The sequence below is a fragment of the Chrysochloris asiatica genome, unplaced genomic scaffold (assembly GCF_000296735.1).
Source record: "Chrysochloris asiatica unplaced genomic scaffold, ChrAsi1.0 scaffold00425, whole genome shotgun sequence".
NCBI lineage: Eukaryota > Metazoa > Chordata > Mammalia > Afrosoricida > Chrysochloridae > Chrysochloris > Chrysochloris asiatica.
This window is the reverse complement of record NW_006408943.1, coordinates 94,758-109,963: the sequence shown is the minus strand read 5'-3', so window position 1 is coordinate 109,963 and position 15,206 is coordinate 94,758. Positions and strand designations below refer to the sequence as shown.

The 15,206-nt window shown below is 50.4% G+C and overlaps 1 protein-coding gene across 1 annotated transcript; it reads right to left on the bottom strand.

Moving 5' to 3' along the window:
- ICMT (isoprenylcysteine carboxyl methyltransferase) lies at nt 1–8,158 on the bottom strand. Its single transcript, XM_006876910.1, has 5 exons — nt 7,964–8,158; nt 7,139–7,227; nt 6,095–6,264; nt 4,134–4,351; nt 1–183 (listed from the first exon to the last, which is right to left on the bottom strand). Exons 1-5 carry the CDS (start codon nt 8,156–8,158, stop codon nt 1–3), a joined length of 855 nt encoding a protein of 284 aa, XP_006876972.1.
- Nucleotides 8,159–15,206: the final 7,048 nt, after the last annotated feature.

Genomic DNA, 15,206 nt, shown 5'->3' with positions numbered 1-15,206 from the left:
TTATAGGTCCACCTTGACCCCCTTGATGAAAGGCAGGCCTGTGGGCACCCTCTTCTTGTACTCTAAGTACTCCTCTCCGAAAAAATGAATCAGGGAGATCTCTTCCTCTTCTGTTCGATCGCGGAAAAACCGCCATACTGTCAAGGCGTAGGCGACCCCGCAGACTGGGTTACAGAGCATCACCTGGCAGGGGGAGCAGAGACGAAGCTGGTCAGGGCCGAGTACTGCAGTACTTGTCTCTCTCCCATACCCATGCAACTTGCGTGCCAAAGCTCAGGAGAGTCTCTGGTGCATTGGTTGGTGGTGTGCTGTGGAGTTGGTCCTGACTCATAGTAACCCTGTATAGGATTTCTGAGGCTGTAAATCTTTACGAGAGCAGAAAGCCTCATCTTTCTATCATGGAGCAGGTGGCAGACTCAAACTGCTGTCCTTGCGGTTAGCAGGCCAACTCGCAATCCACTATACTACCAAAGCTCCTCTCTGGTACATTGGCGGGGAGGGGTGTCTTTGAAGGGCAGGGTCTGGGTGTCACTGGCCCACTGCTATTAGGCTGTAGGGACCTGAATGTATACCGTTACTTCCACGCGGCACTCAAACTCTCCCTGTGGTTTTTTCTCTGTTGCCTGTTGCTGCTCTTACCCAAGGTAAATCTCAAAATTCAAAGGCAAGAGCATTCTCTGATGTCCACCCACTCAGGTGAGGGTGATGGCAGCTCCTCCTCTTCCCACCTCGGAAACACCACGACAGGGAGTTCTGTCCCTGCACACGCTGCCTTCCTGGTCCAGGCCTCCTGCCTCTTCCCCTCTACTCTAGATGCGCTGCCACCCAACTGAGCTTCTGAAACCACTCTGATCAGCACCTGCACCCCAGCTCCATAGCTCAGCATTCAAGGCCTTGACACACAGCCACTAGGCCCAGTTTCCACTCTCCACCTTGTATCTCCTTCACTCCTGGGTTTTCTACTTTTTTATAATGTAATCCACAGCCAAACAGTTTTTCAAAACCAGAAGCATCCCCTAGCCCCTGGAGGAGCACCCACCTGCCCACCACCTGGCCCCAAAGAGGTGTTTTTTTTCCCCAGGTAAGCCACTGACACCTTGAGCCTGGCGCATATCTAGACTACCGCTGATCCAGTGCTAGCTGTGTTCTCAACCCTAGGGGGAGCCCTTCCCACCCATCAAACCATTAGATTCCTCCCAGAAAACCTCAATGCAGCGCTGCTACCCCAACCCCAACTGTAGTACTGGAAAGGGAAGGGGAGGGTCCCTGCTGGAGCCAGAACTGGACCAGCCACACCGCCGATGAGCTGTGAAGTCCACCTGGTGGACAGCGTTACCAGCGACAGGAAATACAAAGGACTGTGTTAAGGTCAAGGTTAACTTCTGCTGCAAAACTCTCATCTCATTTATACACACACCGTCACACAGACGTATGTGTTGAGTCACCATCTAGCAAGCTCTGCTGTGGTCAGACAGGAAAGTTCTACACGTATGTAGAAGTATGGATGAGGAGTGTTACTATTCAATGGAAGCCAGTTAGTTCCCAGGGACTGCGACTGTGAACGCAGGAGTTTTACATGTTCCAGAAAAACAGGCTTCCAAATAAATGCTCTGGTGCAACAATTTGGAGAAGGAGGGCGGGAATTATAGTCCAGCTTAAAGAATGTAACCAGTGTCACCGAGAAGTTGTACATGTAGAAATTGCTGAGATAGTTTATGGCTGTGCCTGTCTCCACCAAAACCAAACCAAACCAAAAAGTGGATCTCAGCCATACAGTTGTATTCTATAACAAATACAATTTTCTGACACCAAAAAATAATTTTAAAAAGCTACACAAAACAAATAAACAAAACAAACTATGACACAAAAAATGTATTTTCAATACTTTGGACGTGTTATCAGAAGGGACCGGTCCCTGGAGAAGGACATCATGCTTGGTAAAGTAGAGGGTCCGTGAACAAGAGGAAGACCCCCAACAAGACGGACTGACAGTGACAGCAGCAATGGGCTCAGGCGTAACAATTGTGAGGACGGCGTAGGATTGGGCAGTGTTTCTGTTGTGCACAGGGTTGCTAAGAGTTAGAACCAACTTGATGCATGCTACCTAACAACAACAATCACAACAGGTAACAGCATAGGTAAATTCTTATGCTGTAACCTGTTGCTGCCACACCTTTGGGGCCACCAGAGGGTCCCAAATGAATATGCATTGCTGATGAGAGGCTTGGGGGTTCGGCTTTGATCTCATCAAAGAGGTGACAAACTGTCCATATGTTAGTTACCTTCCCTGGCTAAGTCCTTCTAGAGCCAAGAGACAACTGTCAAGAAACAAAGGATCTGTCTGCAGTCTGAGATAGAGCAAAGTGACAAGTTCATGCATGCCCTTGGCCTCATTAATACCTAGCTCTAATGAAAATCAGACTCCTAGTGTGGCGCTGTAGGATCAACACAGGACTGTGAACCACAAGGTTGAGAGTTCAAACCCACCAGCTGCTCCCTGGAGACCCTATACAGGGTTGCTATGAGTTGGAACGGCCTCAGTGGCACTCAATAACACCAACAATGAAAATCAGCTGGGCTGCCACTAGATTGGAGTGCTGCATATCTAAGTTAAAGAGGCAGAGATGGGGTACAGCAGATGGGGGTCACAACACCTGGAATCACTAAAAGTTTACATGTTTTAAGACATCTATTAGACATAGAACAAGAACATTCATGACTAATTCAGTTCTCTAAACTCTTGACTTGCACTTGATTATGACTTGAAGTATTAAGTTAACACAGGGGACACCTAGGTCAGTTGACATGACAAAGTACCTAATGACTATGTTCTACATCCTATTTGGTGAAGAGCAACTGTGGTTTTTAAAGTTTGGAAGGGGCTAGCTAAGATGCAACTCTTGGGCTCCCTTCACCTGGAACGAAGCAGAGTGAAGAAAATAGAAGATTCAAGGGTAAAATTAGTCCAAAGAACTAACAAACTACTCGAACTACAGCTGCCTCTGCCCGGAGACCAGAACTAGATGGTGCTCAGTTACCACTACTCTAATCAGGGTCACAATTAAAGGTCTGAGACAGAGAGAAAAAAATATAGAACAAAATTCAATATCATAACGACTAGAGGAATCCCCAAGACCGTGGCCCTTAGACACCCTTCAAGCCTGGAACTGAACTCACCCCCCGAGATCAATTTTTAGCCAAAGAATAGGCAGGCCTGAAGAGTGAGCAATAACCCTAGGGAGGAAGACTCCTTGATATAATCAATTAGAGAAGACCAGAGGACAGCATTAGCCCAAAAACCTCACCTCAGAAGAAGGCAGGCAGGGCCAGGAAAGGAGGACAGATGGAATCGGGGAACCCAGGGAGGAAGTGCTGTTACGCTGAAGGGATTGTAACCAATAGCATGAAACAAATGTTGAAAAGCTGTGCAATGGAAAACGAGTTTGCTCTGTCAACTTTTACCCAAAGTTGTTGGTATCGTTAGGTGCCGTCAAGTCGGTTCCCACTCATAGCGACCCTGTGCAATCTCACAGTTGTTGTTATGCTTGAGCCCACTGTAGCTGCCACTGTGCCAATCCATCTTGCTGGAGGGCTTCCTATTCTAATAATGAACATGATATACCCACTGGCATCAAGTCAATTCTAACTCATAGCAACCCAATATAAGGTTTCTGAGACTATAACTCTTTAGGAGAGCAGACAGTTTCATCTTTCTCCTAAGGAGCAGCTAATGGGTTTGAACGGCTGGCCTTGCTGTTTGCAGCCCAATGTCTAACCCACAGCGCCACCAGGGCTCCTCAAAGATGCGATGCTGTCTTTGTTATTAAGTGCTTTCAAGTCAGTTCCGATTCATAGAAACCCTATATAGGGTTTCCAAGTAGTGGCTGGTGGGTTTGAACTGCCAATCTTGTGGTTCACACCAACTCTGTGGTCCAGCGCTTATCCTACAGCACCACACCAGGACTCTTAAAGATGCTATAGTTTGGTTTATTAAAAAAATAAAATAACCAAAGACCAACAAATTTGAGACTACCTGAAAACCACTGAACTGTACACTTTATAACGGTGACTTTTATATAACATGAATTATCTGAAAAAAGCCAAAGAGGCCGGTCTCCTATTGGATACTGTACCTGGGTTCCAATGCTCCAGTAAAACCACCCAACGTAAGAAGGATGCCGGAACCAAGCGTAAACGCCGCTGGTCACCAGGGTGTGAGTATCTGACTTTTCATTCTGTACTACATGATTGAAGTTGGAGCCCGCTGTAAACATGGCTGCCTTCCTCAGGCACTCCCCAAAGACCACCATCAGCAGCCCGGCGGTGCTCAGCCAGGTGACCTGCTTCAGTTCTGCGAAAGAGAGACAGCAGTAACCAAAGGAAAACTGTGCAGTCAGGAAGTTAGTCACAAACAAAGGAGCCTATTAGTTCTCCAAAGATGGAAACATCAGAAAACACGCCAGTGGGCAGTTAGCATTTGCCAGCACATTACAACTGAGTTGGAACAAAACACGGTTCCCAAAATTGTGCTCTTCATCCATTTACTTCAAACGGGCAGCAACCCTATTACAGCGTAAGATAAGGAAGGCTCCTCTCCTAGACTGGTGGCTATCTGGGTCATATCCACCTGCCAGTGTCTTTCACTTGGGGACCATAGGAACAGTTATGTGAAGCAAAGAACCATTAACCTAAAGGTTGGCAGGCTGAATCCACCCATTGGCACCATGGAAGAAAGTTCTGGCAATCAATCTGCTTCCTTAAAGATGGTTATTGTTAAGTGTCGTCAAGTTCATTTCTAACTCACAGCGACCTCATGTGGCAAAGTGGACCTGCCCTAGAGGGTTGCTGTTGCTTTTTAATAGCCCATAGGGTTTTCGTGGTTGCTATCTTTATGGGAGCAGATCCCCAATCTTTCTCCTGCAGAGTGGCTGAGTGGTTTCAAACCACCAATCTTTTGATTAGCAGTTAAGTGCTTACCCGTTGCATCGCCAGGGTTTCTCTGTAAAGGCCGCAGCCAAGAAAACCTTATGGAGCATAGCTCTACAATACATATTCCGATGGGAACATGCTTGATGTTTGGTTTGGGAGCCACCACATATTTCCTCAACTGTGGGAAGTTTAACTCCAGAGTAGGTTCCAGATGCAGTAGTTTATTGCTAATTAAATTTCAAGTCATACCTGTCCCCTCAAAAATCCCCCAAACCCAATGCCATCAAGCAGACGATCCCCACTCATAACAACTCTACAGGACACAAAGAACAGAGGAGAACTGCCCCCTGTGGGGTTTCCAAGGCTGCAGCGTAAGCACTGGACCACTAACCTCAAGGTCAGAGATTCAAATCCATCAGCCACTCATCAGAAACCCTATGGCTATGAGTCAGAACTGACTCGACAGCACTTAGGTGGCGTTGTAGGATAAGCACTGGACCGCTAACTGCAAGTTGTTCCTCGGAAACCCTATGTTGTTGTTATTAAGTGCTGTTGAGTTGGTTCCAACTCACAGTGGCTCTGTATAGAGTTTCCAAGGAGTGGCTAGTAGGGTGTGAAACACCAACCTTGCGGTTAGCAGTCCAGTGCTTATCCTAGCGCACCACATCAGGACTCCAGGAAACTCTATTCAGGGTCACTATGAGTCAGAACCGACTCAATGGCATTTAACAACAAAGATCTTTGTAGAAGCAGACTGTCACACATTTCTCCTAGGAAGTGGCTGGTGGGTTCGAACCACTGACCTTTCAGTTACCAATTGAGCACTAAATCATTAAATCTAAAGTAGAGCTCCTCTCTCAAGTCATCAAAGTGGAATATAACCAAACCTCCTCTAATTCTAAGTACTGATGGTTGGGAAGTCACACCAGATGGTGGTCTCCATTACGGCAGGTTTAATGTACAAGGTCAGCACATCCTCACGGCGGAATCCAGAAGCAGCGTTCCTAGGCAGTGCTCACCCATCCTTTATAAACAGTTTAGTGAGGACCCAGGTCTGCGAGAAAACCGCTCACAGGGATTAGGCATGAGAGGTGGACCAAGGTCACTGCGGTCGGTGGCTTTCATGGAAGCCACCTTTCTCCTCTGGGGGATAGGACACACTAACCTGGCCAGAAGATATTTTCAAGTGTGAACTCTATCCAGGAGGAAAGGGCAGCGACAGTATACTCCAGACTGTGATTCAGGAGGAAGGAATCCAAGGATAGACTTTTGGGATTATTGACTGCAGTCACTAAGTATTCAGAATAGTGGAATAGTGACAGGGAGCACATGTACCTATGGGAAAACAAATAGGAAATGGTAAGTGAGGGCAAGGGAATCAAGCCAGGAAGACATAAAAGAATGGATTTGGTCTTGCTAACTATCTCTGATTTCAAGATGGAAATACCTGTTTTGTCACCTGCCTGGAGAAGTGCCTATAGGTAGCATTACACCCTCAGGTTTGCAGACAGTGGGGCTTTAAAGCGACAACATTTTTGAAGGTCATAGGCAAACAATAACTAGTCACAAAGGCATTATGGATCCTTCAGTCCTTTTAAAATGACAACACACACAAGGTAAACCATAAAAGAGGGAAATATCAAAAGAAAGTTGTGATGTATGTCAGCTGCAAAACAACAAAACTGAAATCATCCTAGCACAAAGAAGGATTAGATGGCTCAGAGGCTAACAGGAGATGAAGCTGTTTACCTTGAAGCCACTAGTTCATATCTAGGTCAGGGACTACAAGGCTCAAAGGATTGCAATTCTAGCGGCAGGAAACCCTACAGTGGGCATGAGGGCTGCGCTAGATGGAAATTAGAGATGGAAAAGGCTTATAAAAAAAACTGCAGCCTTGACCCTCCCGACTCTGAGGATCTGTGTTCCCTTCCAGAAAGGACTCATCATATCGATAAATACTGTCCCAGCAGCTACAGTGTCTGGAGCGTGCCAGGGACATCCTTTCTGCCTGCGACAGAAGCAATCCAGGCAGGAAATCACAATGTCAGAAGGATGGCCATCTCAGTGGAAACTAACAACATGTTTCCACAGAACCCTAAATTGCCTTCAGCCAGTCAAAATGAGATGAGGGGACAAGGAAAAGCGGCTGCTGACCCTCTGGATCCAGCCACCCTCTTCTCAAAACCATTACCCCCAAAGTACTTCTTACCAGCCAAAGTGATTCCAAGAAGATTGGCTAAAACTTAGCAGCATGCCGCAGCCAAACACAAAACCAAGGAAACATGCTCGAATGGCTATCTGAAATAGACCCAAAAGAGCGCAGTCACCAGGTCGTTCTGAGAGCACAAAACCAGGCTGCTGGCCTTCTTGGGATAAGGAGGTCACTTACAGTCACAGAGAGAGGCTTGGGTCCAAATCCCACCTGTATCTTTCCCCAGCTGTGTGCCTTTGGACAAGCTACTTAACCTCTCTGGATCTCAGTTTCCCCATCCACAAAGTGGAGCTAACAACAGTACCTACCTCTTAAGGACTGATGAGATCACCCACATAAAGCACTGAAAAATGCTACATAAGTTTTAGTTGCCTTTACTATTATTGCTACTACTAGTCAGGGCTGGGGGGAAACCCCGGAAACCGCGCTGACAGGCAGGATCTTCACAAATCCATGCAGCAAACGCCGCCAGGAGACCCGGAGCTCCACATGCGGGGTCTCTGACCTAAGACTTGGCAGCAGGTGGTAATGCTCCACACCTTAAATTACAATAAAACAACTGGGAAGCTCCCTCCTACCACCCCAGCGCAGCTGCCGCAGTTTCTGAGCCGCACGAACTGCAACTGAACACCCACTCCGCGAGGTAGAGGGGGCCCAGCACCGGACGCCTCCAGAGCCCTGAGACGAGGGGTCCCTGGTCAGACCTGGACTTGAGGCTCAAAAGCACGCCCGTGATAGGAGTGTCCTCTCCGCGGATCCCGCTCCCGGCAGCCCTGGCCCAGGGAGAGGAGGTGCGGGGTCCCCGCCCGGTCCGGCCCCCACCTGGTAGCGCGGTGGCCGGTAGAGCAGTAACAGCAGCGCATTGAGCCCAGCCACGTAGAGCGCCAGCCCAGTGCGGCCCTGCAGGCCGGCGCGCGTGAGTAGCGGCAGCGCGAGCACCGAGGCTCCCAGCAGGAAGGTAGCGAGGCTAAGGCGCGCCTCGGAACCCCGCGGAGCCCGAGCCATGCAGCCCGCCATGGCGCAGGGCGGCGGACAGGCGGGCGGCAGCGACAGCGGCGGTTGTAGCCCGGGGAAACCCGCCGGCCGCGCCTGCGCACTAAGCCGCCGAAGCCGCGCCGGGAAGGGCAGCCTGTCCTCAGCTGCGCGCCGGCTGATAGTTCTCGCGAGACCATGTCCCCACGGGGCTGGTGGCCTAAATTTGGCGGGAGCTCTTTGCCCGGCCCACCAGCTTCTCTTCCGGGACCCTAGGCCCAAGGTGGGGGCCTTTGCTCAGTCCTGGGACCAGAATTCACCTCCGGAGCTTGCCATAAGTTTTTTCCTAGAAGGGTGTTTCTTTCCGAAGGAATCACTTGAAATTTGAAACGACCCCATATCGAGTCCTGTCTCGTGTCGTTCCCCTTCACTGCACACGCGGAACTGAGACCCTTCCGCACTCAACTGTGAATTGGGCAGATTCCTCTCCCCTTCCCTGGAGTCCGTGTACCTGGCAAGTGCTAGAACCGCCCGCTTCTCCCTTGTAGGCGTCCTTGGAAGCCACCTGACTTACCCCTCACTCGGGCACCCAGGCGAGGGGATCATCTATCATTTAAATCCGTGTGTAAATACTCAGGCTAGGTTACATTTTTTCCCAAAAGTAGAATACAGAGCTTTGCCCTGACTTGGCTTGCTGGGAAAAGAAAGGATAATAGGAGCCTGGAACAGGGATTGAAAAATACATATAAACCAAAGTTTAACATCAAGACAAGCATCTTTAGGTGGTAGAACGCTGGGCCATTGTTTTTATATGGTCTTGCGGTTTTCATATTGCGTACAGAAATCAGAAATCACTCTTTACTTTTTAAAAGGATACATGCCCCACCACGGGAGGTCACAGTGATGGCGGAGCACTTAAGTAGATATGATTAGATAAGCTGGTAGTCGGTAAGCAGGAGCAGAGTAAGGGTAAAGAGGAGAGTCGGAGGAGGCTGCAGGAAAGATAGGAAAAATTCAGAACTTGGCCTTGGAGACCCGGAGCTTGGGGCCCAAGGGGCTTCAGGCCACGACACTGGAAATAAGACCAAGGGCATCCACAGGAGGGAGGGAGTCATGTTCTCACTGGCAGAGGCAGGAAGGAACAAGCTGGAGGCAAGATAGGGGACAGGCCCTAGGGGAGCCAGAAGTCAGCTGGGCAGCTGGGCTTATACCGCTGCAGCCTCAGTTGTGAGGTGAGTCAATTGATTTTACAAGCTTCAGTTTCTGTAAAATGGGGGTCCTGATATGTCAACCAATGATATACTTCCAGAAACTATTACATGTTTCTATTACTCCTAGAAGTCTAGAAGTCTATGTTTTGTTATATGCCTTGAGTCAGTTCTGACTCACAGCAACCCTGTATAGAATTATACATACTAGAATTGCTCTGTAGTGTTTTCTTGACAGTAATTTTAACAGAAGCAGATCTTTCTTCCGTGGTACGCCTGAGTGGGTACAAATTACCAACCTTTAAGTTAGTATTGGGACTCCTGGTGTGGCGCTATAGGATCAACACTGGACTGGGAACTGTAAGGTCACCAGTTCTAACCCACCAGCTGCTCTTCAGACACCCTATACATGGTCACTGAATCTTACAACAACAACGTTAATGTTGTTGCAAACTGTCTGCAGTCCCAGAGACTACCCAGGCCTGTGCCCTATCTAAATGATGCTCAGAAGACATTTGCTAAACTTCTTGTTGTTAAGTGCCATCAAGTCACTTCCGACCCATAACGACCCTGCATAGGGTTTCCAGGAAGCAGCTGGTGATTTTGAACCTCCGACCTTACAGTTCAAACGACTTTGCAGTCTGGTGCATTAATCCACAGCACCATACCAGGACTCCCAGCTAAACTTAGGTAGTGATAATTGAAAGTCACCCAGTTGCCATGCAAGGTGTATGCCATGCCTCAGGGCTGAGATGGAGTTCCTGGCCCTGCCTTTAGTTTCTCAGGGTCTCCCCCTGAGATGGGCCAGGATGTCCTGGGGGCCACTAGAGGGCGCGCATTGCACCTTCACTCTTGAAAGGAAGGCTAGTCCTAGGGTGGAAAGCCATTCCTTGACATTTCTTTGGCTTTGACCCTCTACTCTCTCTTTCTGGCCCTCTTTCTCTCTTTCTGCAGGCACAGAGTAACATGTCACTCAGACCAGAGAATTAGAACCTCCGCAGCCCCTCTCCTTGTCTTGTCACCTCCCTTGTTGTTATGTGCTGTCTCATCGGTTCTGACCCATAGGGACCCTGTAAAGGTTTCCAAGGAGTGGCTGGTGAGCTTTGAACCACTGACCTTTTGGATCACACCATCTTTACAGTCCAGCGCATTAACCCACAGCGCCACACCAGGACTCCATCACCGCCCTTAGGGACTTACATCATCTATCCGGTCTTGGAGAATGAAGGAAGAGAAAGGAGACCGTCTAGGAGAGAGCAGGGCCAGATCCAGGAACCGAGGCATTTTTGAAGTTGCGGGGGTTTCTGAATCTTTATGGGCCTGAACATACAATCCTACATTTAGAGAAACAGAGACAGAGGCCTGCTTTTGAAATGCCGTCACACAAATCCAATAGGCACCAGACTCTCCAAAGTGGAAAGCCTAAGGCTTGGGGGATGGCAAATCTTCAAAAACAAAATAAAGGAAAACGGCTCCCGCCCTGGGGATGCCTTGCTGCCTTAGCTTGTAAATAAGCATCTGAATGTGTTTTGTTTTAGGAGCTGCCAGGCCTGCACAAAGGGAATCCTTTCTCATGTAGGAAGATAGATCCCTTTGCAGTCAGGCCCCCCTCCACATATGCCCCCACAACCTGCCATCCACCCACTATCTGAGGTGGCTTTTCTTCCAGAGCCCACGTGGGGACCCCTCCTGTTTCAAAGAATGCTAAGAACCACCTTATAACATTTGCAAGTTAAACTTCAGGTTCAGAATAAATTAGCCTTCCTTTTCTTAAAAAAAAAAATATATATATATTTCTGGTGGTGCAGTGGTTAAAACACTTGGCTGCTAATCACGAGGTTGGGGTTCAAAACCACTCAGTGGGAGAAAGGTGCAGCAGTTTGCTTCTGTAAGGATTTAACAATCTTGGAAACCCTACAAGGCAAGCTCTACTTTGTCCTTAGACTTGATGGCCATGAGTTTGGTTTCATTTTTGTTATTCTTAAAAAGAGGAGCTGTCGTGGCACAGCGGCTAAGCACTCAGCTACTAACTGAAAATTTGACAGTTTGATCTCATCAGCCATCAGTTGCTCTTTGGGAGAAGGATGTGGCCATCTGTTTTCATACAGATTTACAGCTTGGAAATCTTATGGGACCATTGTACTTTATCCTTTAGGTTGCTTTGAGTCCGAATTGACTGGAAGCAACAGGTATGGTTTGAAGTTTTTAAAGGAGCAAAAGTCCCTGGGTTGTTCAAATGCTAAACTCATTCAGCTAGCTACTAACTGAAAGGTTGGAGGTTCAAGTCTACCCAGATGTACCTGGGAAGAAAGGCTGGATGATCTACTTGTAAAAAATCAGCCACTGAAATCCATAAGGAGCACAGTTCTTCTACTCTGCCACACATGGGCTCTCCCGGAGTCAGCCCTAACCAGATGGCAAGAAAGAGTGTAGAAAGTGTGGAGGCCCCAGGCAGCCAGGACCCTTTCCTTCCCCTCTCCAACCTACCCCAGCTTCACACCAGCTTCCTAGGATGGAATGTGTGTGCCTGTCCAAGCTGTGAACCATGCAAGGAGAAGTGAAGGTACACTGCTCTGTCTCCTCTCCATTGAGTCTCTTTTTTAGAGAAACACCCATCTGCTATTCTCAGTCCTTCACATGCCTCTGACTGCCAATCTCCACAGGAGACTGGGAAGCACAGTGGGAAGGACCTGCCCCATGTGGCCACAATTCTCCCTGGCAGGAGAGGAGATTCTGGTCCTCCATTCTGGGCTGGAGGCATGAAAGCCCCCCGCTCTTCAGTCTGGAAACGGGTAAATGATGCGTAATTTATGAGCACATCAGCCTGAAGTGCATAAGTCATATGTGCACAAAGGGGCCGGGTAAATATTTAAAGATTAGAACCAGCTGGGGAGAGACACAAAGGGCTGGGACAATGGGGGTCTCTCTGAATTCACTGTCCCTGAGCTGGGCCAGCACGGTTCAGTGTTGATGCACTCACTGGAGTTCCAGCCTTTGTCCTCTGAAGGGCTCTTGGCTGCCAGGCTATTCGTAGTCTTAACACAACTAAAGAGAGTTAAACAATCGCAGCCTCTCCAACCCCATCTGGAAACAATTGGCCAAGCCATTTCAGCTCTTTTGCTGTGTCCCAATAGTTAATTACAGGGAGCAATCACTTTATTCCACTTTGAAATGTATCTGCACAGGGGGCCCTATGCCTTTCACCTTTCAGTCACTGGCACCCACAAAGGCCTGCACTGCGCCGTTGGTTAGCACTGTCTGAGTTCCCTGAGGCTGCAGGAGGACAGGGTGCCCACTCAAGACCGGGAGGCCTTGGACTCAGAACAGCTCTCACCTGGGTCTTCTCATGGGGCTCTTGTCCTGGGGACTGCAAGCCTCCCTCCCCATCCTCCAACCCTACCCCACCCCACCCGGTCACACACACACACACACACACACACACACACAACTTTGTTTCCAAACAACTTGTGTCCTACAGTGTTTGTTCCTTGCCAAAGCGGGGGAGGGGAAAAACACAAGGTCACTTTTGCTTTATGTTCCCCAAGAAGAGAAGGAGGGGCCCTGAGTAGCATGAGACTCCCCAGAGTTTACAGAAGGAAATGTTCTTTTCTTGAACAAGCAGAAGGCAGCATGGGCCTCCACGGTGCCAGTTTGGACGTGTGCTCCTTTCCAGGAGCCTTGGGAGTCCAGATGCTAAAAATGGGAAAAGAGCGTGGCCTACATCAGGGCTTGTGTAAGCCCCGTTTTTAAGTGTGTCCTTCCCAGCGGCGCTTCGTCCTGTTTACTGTCTGAGAGGGCTGCCAGCCGCATCACACTCTAGCAGAATATTCGTCTTTTGCCCACCTTCGCTGCTTCCGCCCGCTGGCCCAGAGCCTGCTTCAGGGTGCACATGGAACCCAAGGGGTTTCCCATGCAGAGTGTGTGTGTGGTAGGAGTGGGATTCCAGTCTGGGTTTCAGGGAAGGGTTCTCGTAGAGATTTATCTTTTCCAATGATCTTGTCTGATGTTAAGAACTGACTTGAGCTTAGTAAGGGAATCGGTTGCTGGGGGACGAGAGCCTGAATTGGGGATAGGGTGGAAGCTGTCTCCCAGCTCGGGAAGAAGCGGGGCTAGAGATCGCCACCCTGGAAGCCAAAGGGCCCTCAGCCAGATGAAGGCAAAGAGCTGACCGAGGCGATTGTTTGCGATAGTTGAGCCATACTCCGGTCCGGAGACCGGGGAAGGGGGCCGTCAGCCCAGTTTGGGGAGAGCCTTAGCTGAGGATAGACCAAGGGAGGGGAGGCGCAGCGGGCGGCGCGCCGCTTGGGGAGGGGCAGCGGGCGCCCATTAAGTGGGCCAGGGCGGAGCGTGTCGACTGTGAATTCCGCCCGGGCCGCCTCTTGCCTCGCTTCCCGCAGCCAAAGCAGAACATTGCGAATTAGCGCATTTTGCGGTCAATTTTCCACTGCTTAAGAGACACGGCGCCACCCACGTGAGCCGCCCCACCCAGCGCGGCCAGAATACCGTGGCATTGGCTCAGGAAGGGGGTGGCCCCGGAGCAGCAGGTGCTGGGGCACGGGCGGGAAAGACCCGCGGGCCCCTTTATGGCGGTAGTAACTCTGGAGATGGGGCGGGTCAGGCGCCCCCGCGGCGGGCCGCGAGAGCTGCGCCTGGGGGCCATTGGTTTGCTAATGCGCCCCAGTTGAAAGACTCGGGCGGCGGTTTATGGGGAGGGCATCATAATTAGAGAACAAATTGCCCCGCTGCCCGCTCAGCCCTAGGGTCGGGGGCAGGGGGCCCTCCGGGGCGAGGCGCGCGCCCGGATCTCGGTGCAGATGTTCGGCAGCTGGAAGGCCGCGCGCGGCGGGGCGCCCGGAGTTTGGCCCCAAGGGGCGGGCGCGGCCGCGGCTTTGTGGGGCCGGCACAATGCCCTTAACACTAGGCTGCCCCCTTTGTGTCCGGTTGCGCCGCCTACGGGGCCCCGCGGTGCCTTTGTACCACGTAGCTACTGCCCCAATCTCGAAACGCACGGAGCAGACAACACCCGGCCCCACTGGCCCGGGCTTTTCAAAGTTCCCGGCGCGTGCCAGCGCTAGCCGCCTGGTCTGGCCTCGCTGTCCGGCCTTGGGTCCGGCCCGGCCCGGATCTAGTCCGAGGGTCCTGGGGCCTCGGTGGGAGAGCGCTCCGGAGCCGCGGTGGCTGTGGCGGTGGTCTGAAAGGGAGAGGGCGGGGCGCGATTCTCCACGCTGCGAGGCTCCTGGGAACTCCGCGGCCAGGCAGGACCGATCAATACCCCGGGAAGGGCGGGGCGGGAAGAGAGATGCTCCAACTCGGGGGATGGGTTGTTTGTGTGTCCTTAGAGCAACCCCCACCCCAGCGCTGAGAATCATGGAGGGCAGTAACTTCATTCTTCTAACGCAAAGCTCTCTTGGTGGTGGTGTGCCATGGAGTTGGTTCCAACTCATAGCGACCCTGTATAGGGTTTCCGAGGCTGTAAATCTTTACGGGAGCAGAAAGCCTCATCTTTCTCCCGCTGGTAGTTTTGAACTACAGACCTTGAAGTTCGCAGCCCGATTCCTAACCACTACGCTACCAGAGCTCTCTTAGAGAGACCTTTAAGTCCATGTGACTTGCCCTTTTCCCTCGCAAGCAGCGGAGTCCAATTTACAAACCCCCAAATAATGACCACAAAAGCCCAGTCAAGAGATGTCTCGTTTCCAACCCAGGGACTCTCGAGACATGTGTACTCAGCCTCTGCTACTGAAGACCAGCCTCCTGAGGAATCTGCTGGCTGGATAGGGAACTGGACCGGGGTACCTGTTCCTATGACCTAACCATCCAGGGATACAGCATATCATCCTTCGGCTCCCAAGGCCTTGAGTAATGAAAAGGGGCAATGGTCCCTC